Below are 15,008 nucleotides of genomic sequence, written 5' to 3'. Positions count from 1 at the left end.
GTGTATTTATGTCCTGGGTTTATAATTGTTTGCATGTTTGTATAGTTACCGATTCCGTCTTTATACATTCAGTTCCTTTATATCTATGTCAGTGGTGAGAGGTGACATATATTAGAGTCTGCTGGGCGCGTACAAAATTATGTATCCTACAGCCCCTCGCGGCCTGTATCTTTATAGGCCATTTGACAGCTTGATATAGTCTTGTCAAGGATATTGACAAGCGCTGTGTCCCGGTAACTGCCCGACTGAAAATACGACTGACAAGTTACAATATGTATGTGTTCACTTCGTACACTGTGAACACCAGCTTCATCATCAGCTGTAACACAGCTGTGGACAGTCATGGTGTCACCCAAGACCTAAGTGAAGGTTCCTGACCCTCAAGGCTGAGCTGCTTCTGGTATTATGAACTCTTCTCTCCTGGTGTGCATTCAAGCAGACAAGATTCGTGAAAACACACACACAAACACACACACACACACACACACACACACACACACACAAATATATATATATACATATATATATATATATATATATATATGTATATATATATTGCAAGAAGTCACAGTGGTGAGCGTGATCTAGTATATTGTTTTATGCATATATATATATATATATATATATATATATATATATATATATATATATATATATATACACACACATATATATATATATATATATATATATATATATATATATATATATATATATATATATATATATATATATATATATATATATCTATATGAGCCAACTTTTTTCCTATGTATCACTATAATTCTACTTTCAGTTATATGTTTTTGCGTTCCAGTTAAAAGATTCTGTTTTCTATATGTGTTTACATTTTGAATAAGATATATCTTATATTTGAGCATACTCTGGACTCCCGCTATACCTGCTCTCTACATTTACACTGTCCATTCCTCTTCTCTGTGGATATACCCTACGGCCCTTGTTTATCTACCTATTCCCCAATTTATTCTGGTATATTTGCCCTCTCCCCCTTGTTCAATCTTTTAAATGAGGATTTTCCCATGTTTATAGTGTGTTTACCTTGTTGCCACGTCCATGTTTGTTGTTGTTGTGTTTGTTATGTAGCTATGGCGTGTTCTGGTCTTGTCCCTCGTGTCCTTGTGTGCATGTGGCTGCATCATGCCTCCGTCGCTTTTGTAAGATCTGCACCATTTCCAGGTTAGAAGACTAAGCAAATAATGGATCATGTTACGTATCCGTATGTCCTAATCTGGCCAGGTCCACACGGCATGTCCACGCCTATACTACTCCCCTTCTACAAGTCTCTACGTCAAAAATGATGCCCCCAGTTCTTGTATACGCATTTTGCTTTGTTCCAACCACATGCATGAGTCTATAACTGGCCTGTGCTGTATGTGTGACTTTAAACATATCTTCGGCAAGTCTGAGTCTGCTACATATGTGACCATACTTCTACATACCATTGCATGCACCATGCCCTTCCATGTCCTACCATGTACTACATATATCACATCCCTACAACATGTTGGCACATATATAACATCATAATTACCAGCGCCTGTCTCGACCACGCCCATATCCATATATAAGCTCGCCTTAACTAAGATCCGAGGAGTTCACCATTGTAAATATCGTCTGTAATATAATCTGAACAAATCCACTAATAGTTCACACCTGAACCCTGACCCTCGCACGTCTCTCGATCTTGTCATTAGTGTGTGTGTGTGTCCGTACGTCGGCTGTGTCCCGCGTTCTGTCCTCGTCATCAGTTCGATGTTGCCATGTCGTACCCTGGAGGGCTCGTGTTGAGCCAAGTGACTGATGGTCCTCTGCAAGAAGTAGCTGTAACACATTCTGTGTTTCTCTACAGCTTAATCCATTCTTGCATAATCATATATATATATACATATATATATACATACATATATATATATATATATATATATATATATATATATATATATATATATATATATATATATATATATATATATATATATATATATATATATATATATATATATATACACACACAATTTTTTTCATTTCATGTTTCTTTTTCCTTTTATTGCAGCTCAAATTACCTAATCTACTTTCCATTAGTTTACGAATCGACAATTTCGTATAATTTATATTTTCAATCGAGTGACACTCATTTATTTATTTCCAAAATACTAGTTACATATAATTTGCTTATCATGATAATTGAAAACTAAATTAGCCTCTTTTTCAGATTCTCTTTGAAGAGACGAAAAAACTTGTTGATACGAAATAATGAAAAACAAATGTTCCCGAGAGAAGGTCAGTGTTACAATTATAGACGAAGAAACACATTCAAGAATTTCGTCATTCTTTTTCTCTTTCTCTTCTCCCATCCCTCCCCTTACCTTTCTCTTCTCCCATCCCTCCCCTTACCTTTCTCTTCTCCCATACCTCCCCTTACCTTTCTCTTCTCCCATACCTCCCCTTACCTTTCTCTTCTCCCATCCCTCCCCTTACCTTTCTCTTCTCCAATACCTTCCCTTACTTTTTTCTCCTATCCCTCCCTTCACCTTTCTCTTCTCCCATCCTTCCCCTTACCTTTCTCTTCTCCCATCTCCTTCCTTACCTTCATTTCATTCCATCAGCCATGACATCCCCCCCCCTCGTCGTCTACAACCTCCCTCTGCTCATATATCAGTAAATACACGAAATTCTATTACTAGAAAAACTTTGTGTTTATATATATCATTAAACTCAAATAAAGTTTCTTTTACAGTTAAGTAATAAAGTGAGAAAAAGTAGTGTTGAAGTGTTCATGATACTAATGTAATGGAAGCCTTTGGAGTTAATAATGATGCCCTATTATAAATAAAACAATAAATACATACAAAATTATATATGATAAAATTCTACTAATAAAAGAAAAAAAGATGGATGAAACTGACAAATGGAAACATAATTCTACACTTATAACTAAGAAAAAGAGATACGTAACTCTTTACTTATAATACGATAGACAGATACGTGATTCTTAACTTATAATAAGATAGATAGATACGTAACTCTTTACTTATAGTAAGACAGATAGATACGTACCTCTTTACTTATAGTAAGATAGATAGATACGTAACTCTTTACTTATAGTAAGATAGATAGATACGTACCTCTTTACTTATAGTAAGATAGATAGATACGTAACTCTGGGGCTAAAGTTGTAACTAATATAACTGGATACAGAACCCAACGATAAATTCATCAGTTCAAAACTCAATTCAAATAATGTATATTCTATGATATTACTTGACGAAAGAATACGTTGCAGGGACTTGTTAGGAAGGATGGTCTTATAATGTTCACGTATGGGAATATCGATCTTCATACATTTAACTCTTCCAACACCATCCAAGTAATTCAGAATTTTCCGCCCCACCCAAATATGTTTCGTTTGTGACAAATAAGTAAATTATGATAAGATAATTTATCACATGGCCCAAACACAACGACAGAAAGTTCCTAGAATACTTAACACGATCTACACTACTAAACATACTCACTTGCACATCTGGGATATGATAATTGTGCTGTGCAATACTTAACATCCTTACTTACACTTCAGGGGTTTGCTCAGTATGATGTACAATACTCAACATACCCACTTATACTTTAGAGGATTACCCTCATCAAACAGATTAATTGATCAAGTTACTCATGATGGTTACTCATTATGGTTACTCATGATGGTTACTCATTATGGTTACTCATGATGGTTACTCATGATGGTTACTCATGATGGTTACTCATGATGGTTACTCAGTATGGTTACTCATGATGGTTACTCATGATGGTTACTCATGATGGTTATTCATTATGGTTACTCATGATGGTTACTCATGATGGTTACTCATGATGGTTACTCAGTATGGTTACTCATGATGGTTATTCATTATGGTTACTCATGATGGTTACTCATGATGGTTACTCATGATGGTTACTCAGTATGGTTATTCATCATGGTTACTCATGATGGTTACTCATGATGGTTACTCATGATGGTTACTCATGATGGTTACTCATGATGGTTACTCAGTATGGTTATTCATCATGGTTACTCATGATGGTTACTCATGATGGTTACTCATGATGGTTACTCATTATGGTTACTCATTAGGGTTACTCACATGAGTCTTGAGGTTGAGAGGGAGATCGACGTCGCACTTGACAGCTGTCTCCATGGCGGACAGCATCGTTACATCTGCAATACACAGGTCAGGTCAGGTCAGGTCAGGTCAAGACACTGTATGGAACAAACGGGTTAATGATAACATTGAGAAAGTGACGAATTTTGAAAATGACCTAACACACAGTCACGTGCCATCACACGCATACAGACAGACAGACACACACACACACACATATATATATATATATATATATATATATATATATATATATATATATATATATATATATATATATATATATTCACTTTACATGAGTTCTAAAAGAGAAATCATTATACACATATAAAAGTCTATGATAAGATCAGATCATGAAGTGTATATCTTGTGTTAAGTGCACTGGGTGATGTTACTGATACATAGTCTTACTTTATACTTCTAGTTTTATTGTACATCTCATACTGACTTTACATCTGTTAGAACATCTGTTCTAATTATCCACTCAACCCATCACTGTCCTATGAACCTGTTCAACCAGACACTCCTCCAGACACTCATTCAACCACGCATACTCTTGCTAAATACGTACTCCACCACATGCACACACACACTTCCCGAGTTCCTGCTGAACCATTCTGCCATATCAACCAGACAAACCTCCACACGGCTGACCCATCATCCATCCTCTCCAGGGGTCATACATCTTTATATTCTTCTTGGACTATTCGCTGTTATTACGTTTTTGAGATCTGGTCTCCAGCACACCGTCCACTCCTCCCCAACAGATTTTAAACATATTTTAGTTCATCAAAAATGTAGAAAAAATTATCTTCCTCACTGTCTCAACTTTTCATCTTCAACACAGTCCTCACTCCATCACAGCTTCCACTCAAAAACATTTCCAGTATAGTCCCACCACTACAGTCTCACATCCCAGTCCCCAGGCACCCAACATCTCCAACATAGTCCAGTCACCAATATCTCCAACATAGCAACCGGTCACCAACATCCCCAGCATAGTCGTCGGTCATCAACGTCTCCACGACAGGGTTTCCATGCCACAACATCCCCACCTACCACAGAAGCTCCTCCACTTTTCTCTAACATCTACCTACTAATCTCCAACTTGTCCCATAAGGAGGTCCCTTTTTCCCAGTTTCTCCTACACTGTAGTCACATCAACAGAATCTCCTACACTCATGTAGTCTCCATACTCAGAGGTAACGAAAACAACAAATACAACAAATACAAACAATATGAAAGAAATTAAATCGACAACAAAAACAGGTCCGCCAAGACCATCACCCAACATACCTAATTTGTCCTTCTCCATCACCATCACCAACACCATCACCACCACCACCACCACCACTACTGGTGTCTGCCCCTCTCCTCCATCATCACCACCACCGCCCATACTCGGACGGTGGGCGTGGGTTGGCGTGGGCGGACCCTTGGGGAGTACATCAGTACATTTATTACATGTAATGGAACTCCCAGGTGGCTAGCACCATCGGCCGATGGCACACGTGAGATATTTATCTCTTATCTATGTACATGTCATTACGCATTCATAGCTTGTTTTCCATTACAGTAGAAGCTGGGTATTACATCCATTCCTCCAGGTAATGGGTTTTGACGTCTGTAGCCAGGGGACGCAAGGGGTGAAGTCCAGGGATAGGGGCCAGCCCATTAGCCAGAGCCAACATTATATAGGCCAGCCTTAAGAAGCCTTACACTCGCCTTATTTACATTTGATCAAGGTGTTGGCAACACTGTATAAGGCGGACGCCCATTCTCTACGCTGATGGATGTTGCAACGCTGCTCCAGCCACTTTTTTGCCATATCATTTATAATTGTGTGTTTACGTAAGTCATAATGATGTCATGTCATTCATTATTCTTCATTACGATTGTTATATGTAATTAGAAGCGATATTTCACCGAGTGACGAGCCACGCAGGTCTTTTCCTAACATATTGTCTACAATTGATAATCTTCAATATTTATCACTATCGTCAGTTACATCTGAATGAATCTAGAGACATAAGTATACTTCATCTGCTGCATGTAGCTGATTCAGCACTCTGGAGTATACTTCAGCACTCTGGAGTATACTTCAGCACTCTGGAGTATACTTCAGCACTCTGGAGTATACTTCCTTACATAACTAACTTTTTCGTAAAGATCCTTTCTACATCAATCCCTTGTTTCATGCTTGAGGCTCCAGTAGTAAACACAAGTCCACATGAAAGCCGAATATATAAATGAATAAATATATATATATATATATATATATATATATATATATATATATATATATATATATATATATATATATATGAACTCTTGATATATCGATGAATATCATACATCTTTATTATTCACTCCATCTCTACATGTTCGGTATGAATCTCGTTCACCAATTTCTGTAGAGTTTTTCGGTTAATAAATTTCATTCCCTATAATTTTTGTTCTTTATATTAGCGCAGTGATTTATGTTCTAATTGTCAGTGCTTTGTTTCACTGGCAATAACAAAAGACCTTACCTGTTTTGTTGATAACTGAATAAATTGCTTAATTTTATATGCATTCTACATTATTTATAATCTAATATAACCATATAATATTATTTTTCGGAAAGTGGGTCAATAAAACGGTGCTCTTCCTCAGCGACATCCACAGCACAAGAGAATCACACACACACACACACACACACACACACACACACACACACACACACACACACACACACGGGAGACCGGGAAGCGGGACAGTACCGCAGGCAAGTCTCTGATGAATGTGGTTTGTAAAATCCAGGAAAAGATAATTAGAAATTAGATGTATGACTTCTTGCGAAGGTGAACATACGTGAGAGACATGATTATAGAGACAGCGGGTCAGCCTATCAAACCTCACTAACTTTTATGAGAGAGTGAGTTCTTGGTCGAGACAAAAGAAAATGCGAGGGGGATTGTCTGTTTTTGGACTGCCCGAAAGCATTTGACGCTGACTCTCACTAGACTAGTAAAGAATCGAGGTCTCCAGGTAAGAATATGAGAGATACTCTTACAACGAAGATAAAATTTCCTTAGTAAAAACGAACTGAGGACATGTGTTAAGTTAACCCTGAGCTGGAGTCACCAGTGACGAGCTGCAGGGATCTTCTCTGGGACCTTTGCTCTTCTTGATTTATGTAAATCATCTGCGAGAGGACTGGCCTCATACCTGAATATGTTTCCGGATGATAATAAGGTCATGGGGGAAGCAAAATGCGAGGAGAATTGTATCAATTCACAATGCGACTTAGGTAAACTCCAAAGTTGGTCCGTTACATGGTTAATAAAGTTCAACTTTCGTAGCTGCAAAGTCATGAGAAAGGAACAAAATGAAAAAAAAAGTCTCGATAAGTTATAATAGTATACGAATGGTATACCCTCAGTAATGAAACCGTGCATACAGATAACACAGAGATGATTAAAAAGTTGTACAACAACAGAATCGGTCCAGAGATGTGGACTCTGGTAGAAGAACTTCCTCTCTGTACACTGTAGGTAAGTCATTACTGGTAAGCAACTAATGCCTTGAAAACAGGAGTAAACAATAATAAATCTGTCGAGTTCTTGAGACCAATCGAGATGAGAACAGTTCTGCTGTTCTGCAGAACCTTTAAGTTAATAACGCCACACACGTCTTTTTTTACTTTTTTGTTTCATTAAAAAGATGAAAAAAATCTTTTCTTTTTATAAAATTCATGAAAAAGCTTGGGAGGTTTTGCTTGTTAGTTAATTCAGTGCGGAACAATCTATCCATTAGTAGAGAATTTAATGTGTTATTTCAAATATCTGGTTTTGGAACACACTGGGAAGTGGACAGGGTCTGGAACACACTAGGTAATGGACAAGGTTACAAACACAGTGCTCAACATACACGTTTGTACACTCGTACTAGCAAGATCTCAGTATCAATCTTCAAACATCATTATCTGACAAGGACAAAATCCTGGCTACTTAAGCAGGACAGGATGGTGGTCGATGCCAAAATGTTTCCCAAACAAAACTATGATGAGAACACTTGTTGCTTCATCGCAGCGAAATGTGACGTAATCTGAGATTATCCACTTTGTTGAACACAATGTTAGAATTACTCCATTTACCTTAACGTAGGCCAGGTATAGAATCTACTTCATCGTCTTATCAGAGAAAAATATCTTCTCATAACAAATGTAAAATCTTGCCTTCATCTCGGTGATGATGAGGCGTGACGCGAACAGTCATCGTGTTCATAAAGAAGTGAAAAATCTTGGCATCCCTGAAATTATGTATCATAATGAAGTAGGAGAGATAGACAGATAGATGGACAAAGAGATAAAGGTAGATAGGCAGATAAATAGTGGGTAAGGAGAGAGAGAGAGAGAGAGAGAGAGAGAGAGAGAGAGAGAGAGAGAGAGAGAGAGAGAGAGAGAGAGAGAGAGAGAGAGAGAGAATAAAACTCCAACACCACATCCAGCCCTTGGGCATAAGTTGGATCAGGTAGGGCTTATCACTTTCCCGTCCGCCGATAAAACCGGATTACGCCACTTACAGCCGTTAATTCGCACGTGTAAGTATCCTAATCGTCGGGTAATATCTAGAAATTAGATCTAGTCGGGCAGCAGCACTAGCCGTACCGTTTAGCTCGTTCATAGCGCAGCGATCGGCTCAATCCCATTATTCTGTCATCATACTTTTTTCCACCTATTTTGCAGTGGAGTACGGTAACGAGGTGGGGCTATAATGCTCCGTTCGTCACAAGGCTACTGTCTATCTGCTATTCATTATACTCCGGTAATTAAGTCCAGTATTTTGAGTTGGTTGTCAGGGTCCGTGAACGATTGATTCTGGCGTAGATTTTGAAGTTATCAGAGCAGTTTATAGATGATTTAGTGAGCTAAGGAGAGCGTGGCTCTCTGCTACTCCTATATATGACTACAACATTTATCCCTTTATACAAATAATATATTCAAATGTGTTACATATTTTTACAGATTTATATACCTTGTGGCCAACTGAGGTGCCACCTCGGGGGATCTACTTACGACACGACCTTAATCAAGAGGTTATTTACCTTAAAGCAAAAGGCCTCTTGAACCGTAAATTCTTCTTACGCTATAGAGCGACCAAAGCTTTTGTTTACACAAAATAGTCTGAAGAACATTGTTGTCCAGTGACCATCCTGTGTGTGTGTGTGTGTGTGTGTGTGTGTGTGTAAAACATATTTATCTACAAATATGTCGATGTACATGTTTGCTCAAGAGTTATATTTCCTTATCTAATTATTCTTATGGCTACCGAGGTAACATGCGGCCCGAAATGTTTAAAGTTCAGTATATAATCAAGGACGTAGATACGGTCATCATACTCCTCTCCCTTCGTCCCCCAGATATAACGTAATGAGTTACTTGAGATTATCTACATGATGAAAGGAGGAACACTCTAAACTGCTTCATTATCTTTTTCTATTCGTTAACCTGAGAGTCCAGCTACGATGGTAAGTGGAATAATGGATTCTCATGAACTTTTTCAGTCTTCCTGTTTCTTAGAACAGCCTTATAATTAATGCTACGTAACTACTTGTTTGAATCTTTTCCTTGAGTTGTGCTGGAAACGAGATACTGAATGACCAAGAAATTATCTTGTAACTTGTGACCATCATTAAGGGATAATAAAAGCACAAGACACACGTTTCCTTCCATCAGTTTCCTCAATTCAACCATGAGATATTCATTTGTAGCCATTCAAGAACCAGCCTAATTAACCACCCTAATTGACCAACGATGTTTTCCGCTACAGGTACGATACACGATGTTACTTCCCTGACCACACTCACGATGACGTGCTGGGGCGTCAGTGGAGTGGAGGAAAAGATCAGATTGCTCAGGATCCTTAAAGAGTATGTCATACACTGAGGCCCTCACTGTCAGATCCTGGAGGCCCTTCAGTGTCAGACCTGGAGGTCTTCAGTGTCAGACCTGGAGGCCCTCAGTGTCAGACCTGGAGGCCCTCAGTGTCAGACCTGGAGGCCCTCAGTGTCAGACCCTGAGGCCCTCAGCGTGCGAGGGCCGAGTCAGAGCGACCTGGGAGCAGCAAGAGGCGACCCAACTGTCCTACAGCATAATCTGTCATCATTATCTTTCCTCTCGGTATAATATATACATATATGCATACTTCACGCTCCTAAGACACGCATGTTCCTACATACATGAGTGTGTGTGTGTGTGTGTGTGTGTGTGTGTGTGTGTGTGTGTGTGTGTAAGAGTGTGTTCTCTCTCTCTCTCTCTCTCTCTCTCTCTCTCTCTCTCTCTCTCTCTCTCTCTCTCTCTCTCTCCCTCTCTCCCGTGCATATGAAAACCTGTGTGTTTGAAAAAAAAGACAATCTCTCTACCTTTTCCAAATAATTACTTTTTCATGTGTACTTGCCATTCACCCAGCGTTGCCAGTTGATCAGTTACACCTTCAACGTTGCAAATTTTCATACCAGTAAAGTAAATAGTAAATAGTAAGTAGTAAATAAGGACCACATTCTGTGTGAAGGCCTGTGTCCCTCAATACTGGAAGACCATATCACATGGAGGCCTGCGTCGCTATCTTTGATAACTCAAACGAAACTGTGATTCACCACGAACCACGTCACAGACGATCACCAAGAGCCACGTCAAGAACGACTATTACCAGCCACAGTAAAAGGGACCAAAAATGAACCACGTCACAAGGGGCTGTCAACAGACATGTCACAGACAATTACAACCAATCACGTTGCAGGGGTCAATCAGCAACCACCTCACAGATAATAACCAACCACCTCACAGAGGATCATTTTCAACCACATTAAAGGGGAACACCTCCAACCACGTCACACACGACTGCCGCTGACCAAGTCAAAAGAGGCCATTATAAACCACGTCACAGGGGACCAACATCATCCACGTCACAGGAGACCATCACCAACCACGTAACAGAAGACCATATCAACCATCACACAGGGACACACCCACCACGTCACAGGGGACCACCACGAACTGCGTCACTAAAGACGAAGTGTAAAATGTTCCTCACGTCAACACGTCCCAAACATATACACTTCACTGAGTGCATGACGCCGGCATGGCGCTACGTTCATGATCCGCGCATTAGGTAATGCACATGACGTGTGCAAGGAGGGTTACGTAAATGACACGTACATGGAGCTACACGCATGACGTGTGCATGTGATAACGTGCTTGAGGTTATGAACATGACCCGTGCATATGACAGTGCCCATTACGTGTGCATAGGGCCACGTACGTGACGCGAGCATGCGGCAACGCTCATGACGCGTGCATGCAGCAATACGCATGGCACAAGACGCGAAAGATTTTAGCATGTGCTCTCTCTTTCTCTCTCTCTCTCTCTCTCTCTCTCTCTCTCTCTCTCTCTCTCTCTGACACAATAGTCGTTCAGCAGCCTCCCTCCCATACAAAAGCGAAAAATTGCGTGCACAAAATGCAGTGCGTGGTAAAAGTCCCTGTATTAAGGCAACACTGCCAAATATTCCCATTCCCAATTTACTTCTAAAACCCTTTCTTTGCCATTAAACTTTGCCAAAGAATAAATACTCAAAACAAAGGGCCAATCCATTAATATATACATATTGGTAAAGTACACACACACACACACATATAAATATATATATATATATATATATATATATATATATATATATATATATATATATATATATACATGTATATGTATGTATGTGTGTGTGTTTGTGTGTGTAAAAAAAGAGTTCCATATTATGGATTTTTGGGGATAAAATTTGAGTGTTGGGCGAAAGAGAAAGAGAGAGAGAGACCCAACATATATTCCCTACATGGCATCAGGCAGAGAGGGGGAACCTAGCGGACTACACATGCAGGCAGGCAGGCAGGCAGGCGAGGGGGGATGGGGGGGAGGGGAGGGAGAGGGAAGGGGGAAAGCGAGGGGGAAGGGGCGAAAGCCAACGCAGAAATGGCCAGTGTTTCAAACGGGTTTTTGAAATATTTTTGTACATTTTTCCTTTCATTATTTTCAATTTGCTCCAGGATATTTTTTAATAGTACAGAGAGGGAGTGAGAATCAGAGGGCGAGGGGGAGGGTGGATGCGAGTGGAGGGGAGAATCAGAGAGGAAAGAGAGAGTGAGAGAGAACGAGAGAGAGTGAGTGAGAGAGAGAAAGAGAGAGCGTGGGGTAGGGGAGTGAAGAGTCGGAGTGAGAGAGGCAGCGAGGGTGACAGGCAGGCTGAGTGCCAGGGGGAGCCAGGGGGAGCCAGGGGGAGTTAGAGGGAGCCAGGGAGAACCAGGGGGAGTTAGGGGGAGCCAGGGAGAGCCAGGGGGAGTTAGGGGGAGCCAGGGAGAGTTAGAGAGAGTGAGGGGGAGCCAGAAAGAGTTAGGAGGAGCCAGCGGGAGCCAGAGAGAACCAGGCAGAGCCAGGGACTGTTAGTGAGAGCCAGTAACAACCAAGAGAAACACGAAAGAGTCATGAGAAGTTTGGGAGAGCCAGGGGAGTTTATGGGAGCCAGGGGGAGCCATTAGGAGCCAGGCAGAATCAGAAAGAGCTAGGAAGATCCTGGGGGGGCCAGGGAGAATGAGAGAGAGAGAGAGAGAGAGAGAGAGAGAGAGAGAGAGAGAGAGAGAGAGAGAGAGAGAGAGAGAGAGAGAGAGAGAGAAAGAGAGAGAGAGAGAGAGAGAGAGAGAGAGAGAGAGAGAGAGAGAGAGAGAGAGAGAGAGAGAGAGAGAGAGAGACTATATAGAAAGCCTTGTAATCATACTAAGACTCTATATAATAACTAAGAAAAAAGAAAAAACACCAAACCAATGAGAAGAAGAATAAGTCAAGAAAACAGTCATGCATGAGTCTTTGAAAACATCACAAAAAGCCATCAATATCATCACCTGGAACCATCATCATCATTATCATCATCACACCATTCAAATTAATTTGGGTGGGTGAATGGCGTAGACTGCTCTAGCCGGCACGCGTCATATAGAGAGTTAATTACCTGATATTGTGCTCTCGTAATGACATACGTTGAATGCAAAATTACCTCTGGAAAATTAAAGGGCCAAGCTGGCTTCACTCCTAATGATAATGAGATGCAAGTGCAGGGAGATGCAATTGCTAGCCGAATTGCTCGTTATATGAGAGACAGACAAATAGAGAGAGAAGGAGGAAGAGAGAGAGAGAGAGAGAGAGAGAGAGAGAGAGAGAGAGAGAGAGAGAGAGAGAGAGTTATACATAGAGACAAAATGTTAGAAAGAGAGACAAGAAAGTAAGTAATATGTACATTAACACAAAACAAAATCTTCCCAAACATCTTAATATTCCCCATCTTAGCCATCACCGCAAACCTGTTTAAACTTTTATTCTCTATCACATATTACTGCCGAGCAACGCGTGTATGAATACAAGACGGCCAACACGGGGCTTCTAATTCTATAAATCATGTTAATTATAAGAGATCCGAGTCTGTGTGTTCCAGGATAATCATATTAATGCTCTCCGGCAAAGTGAACCAAGAAGGAGTCCAAACTAAAGTCTCATCCACACAGTCATTTTAATGTATTCCAAAGGAAATTATTTGTAAGATCTTTTCTTTTTGAAATGGTATGTATGTATGTGGAACTTTCTCTACAGTTAGTGAAGAATCAGAACCATAAAGTGTTCAGCAAAGAGTCTCTGAAGGATTAAACTCAACGCTTCATTCATCAGTTTATCTTTAGTGAGAAGCGACAACATCTTTCATCTAACATCGCCGAAGTTTTGATATCTTGATGGCCGATGTTTGTACATGCCAGGAGGAGCCAGGTATAACATCAAGACCTGTGGGTTACGAGGGTGTGAGGTCAAGGGAACAGAGATTGAAAGTTAGTAAATCAAAGGCTGTAAGACTCATGTGTAAATTGTTGAGACTTGAACTGAGGAGCGTAAACACAGAACAAATGTGAAAGGTGTGAATATCAAGAGTGTAAATGAAGAATCCAAACTGTGATATAGAGATGTAGATTGAGGAGGGCATCTCCAATGTCTCAGTCAAAAGGGTTTAAATTGCGAAGGCGGGAATCAAATGGATTCAAAACGAGTAGCGTAGGATCTGTGCAAAGCCTTGAAGTGGTCGCACGACTATGTTGATGGATCAAGAAGAAAATAAGAACGCACTGATGTGGTCATTCCTCCCCAACCCGACAGTAATTCCTCCCCGACGCTGGGATTTATCTTTCCCAGCGCTTCAAATATTCCTCCCAACACTACGCTCATTTCGCCCTTACGCTGGGGGTCTATTTCCCTCCTCTTCCCCCTTCTCCAATAATAGAAAGAAACATAAAAAAGGAAAAGTCTTCCTCCTTACATCCACACTTCCCTCTCACTTATGTTCTGAGGAACCTCTCCCCCTGCACTCTCCCAGCCTCCCCAGACGACGTATATCCTCCTCTAAACACCATCATGCAACAGGTAAATACTGCATGAAGGTTGAGAAGTCTACCTTCTAACCATCTGGTTCTATAAAGACCTGTAAATAAATAAAACACACACACACACACACACACACACATATATATATATATATATATATATATATATATATATATATATATATATATATATATATATATATACATATATATATATATATATATATATATATATATATATATATATATATATACAAACAATTCTGATTTAGTTCATTGGAATTTCTTCGGAGATATTGATTATGTAGTGTTGGTTGTCAGTTTCAGTGATACGATATGCAAGTTTAGAACTTCTGATTAAAGATTCATATAATAGGATT

At 39.9% G+C, this 15,008-nt stretch overlaps 1 protein-coding gene across 1 annotated transcript in view; it reads right to left on the bottom strand.

The window, feature by feature from the left end:
* The window catches only part of LOC139747661 (uncharacterized), a 540,258-nt gene that overhangs the window by 401,180 nt on the left and 124,070 nt on the right, over positions 1-15,008 (bottom strand). The window contains exon 4 of the mRNA XM_071660227.1: positions 4,161-4,234. Within this exon, the coding sequence (XP_071516328.1) occupies positions 4,161-4,234 (74 nt within the window). The remainder of the gene's footprint in view (positions 1-4,160; positions 4,235-15,008) is intronic.

Source organism: Panulirus ornatus, chromosome 69, assembly GCF_036320965.1.
Source record: "Panulirus ornatus isolate Po-2019 chromosome 69, ASM3632096v1, whole genome shotgun sequence".
Lineage (NCBI taxonomy): Eukaryota > Metazoa > Arthropoda > Malacostraca > Decapoda > Palinuridae > Panulirus > Panulirus ornatus.
Note: the sequence above shows the minus strand (reverse complement) of the source record. Positions and strands in the feature narration are given on the sequence as shown.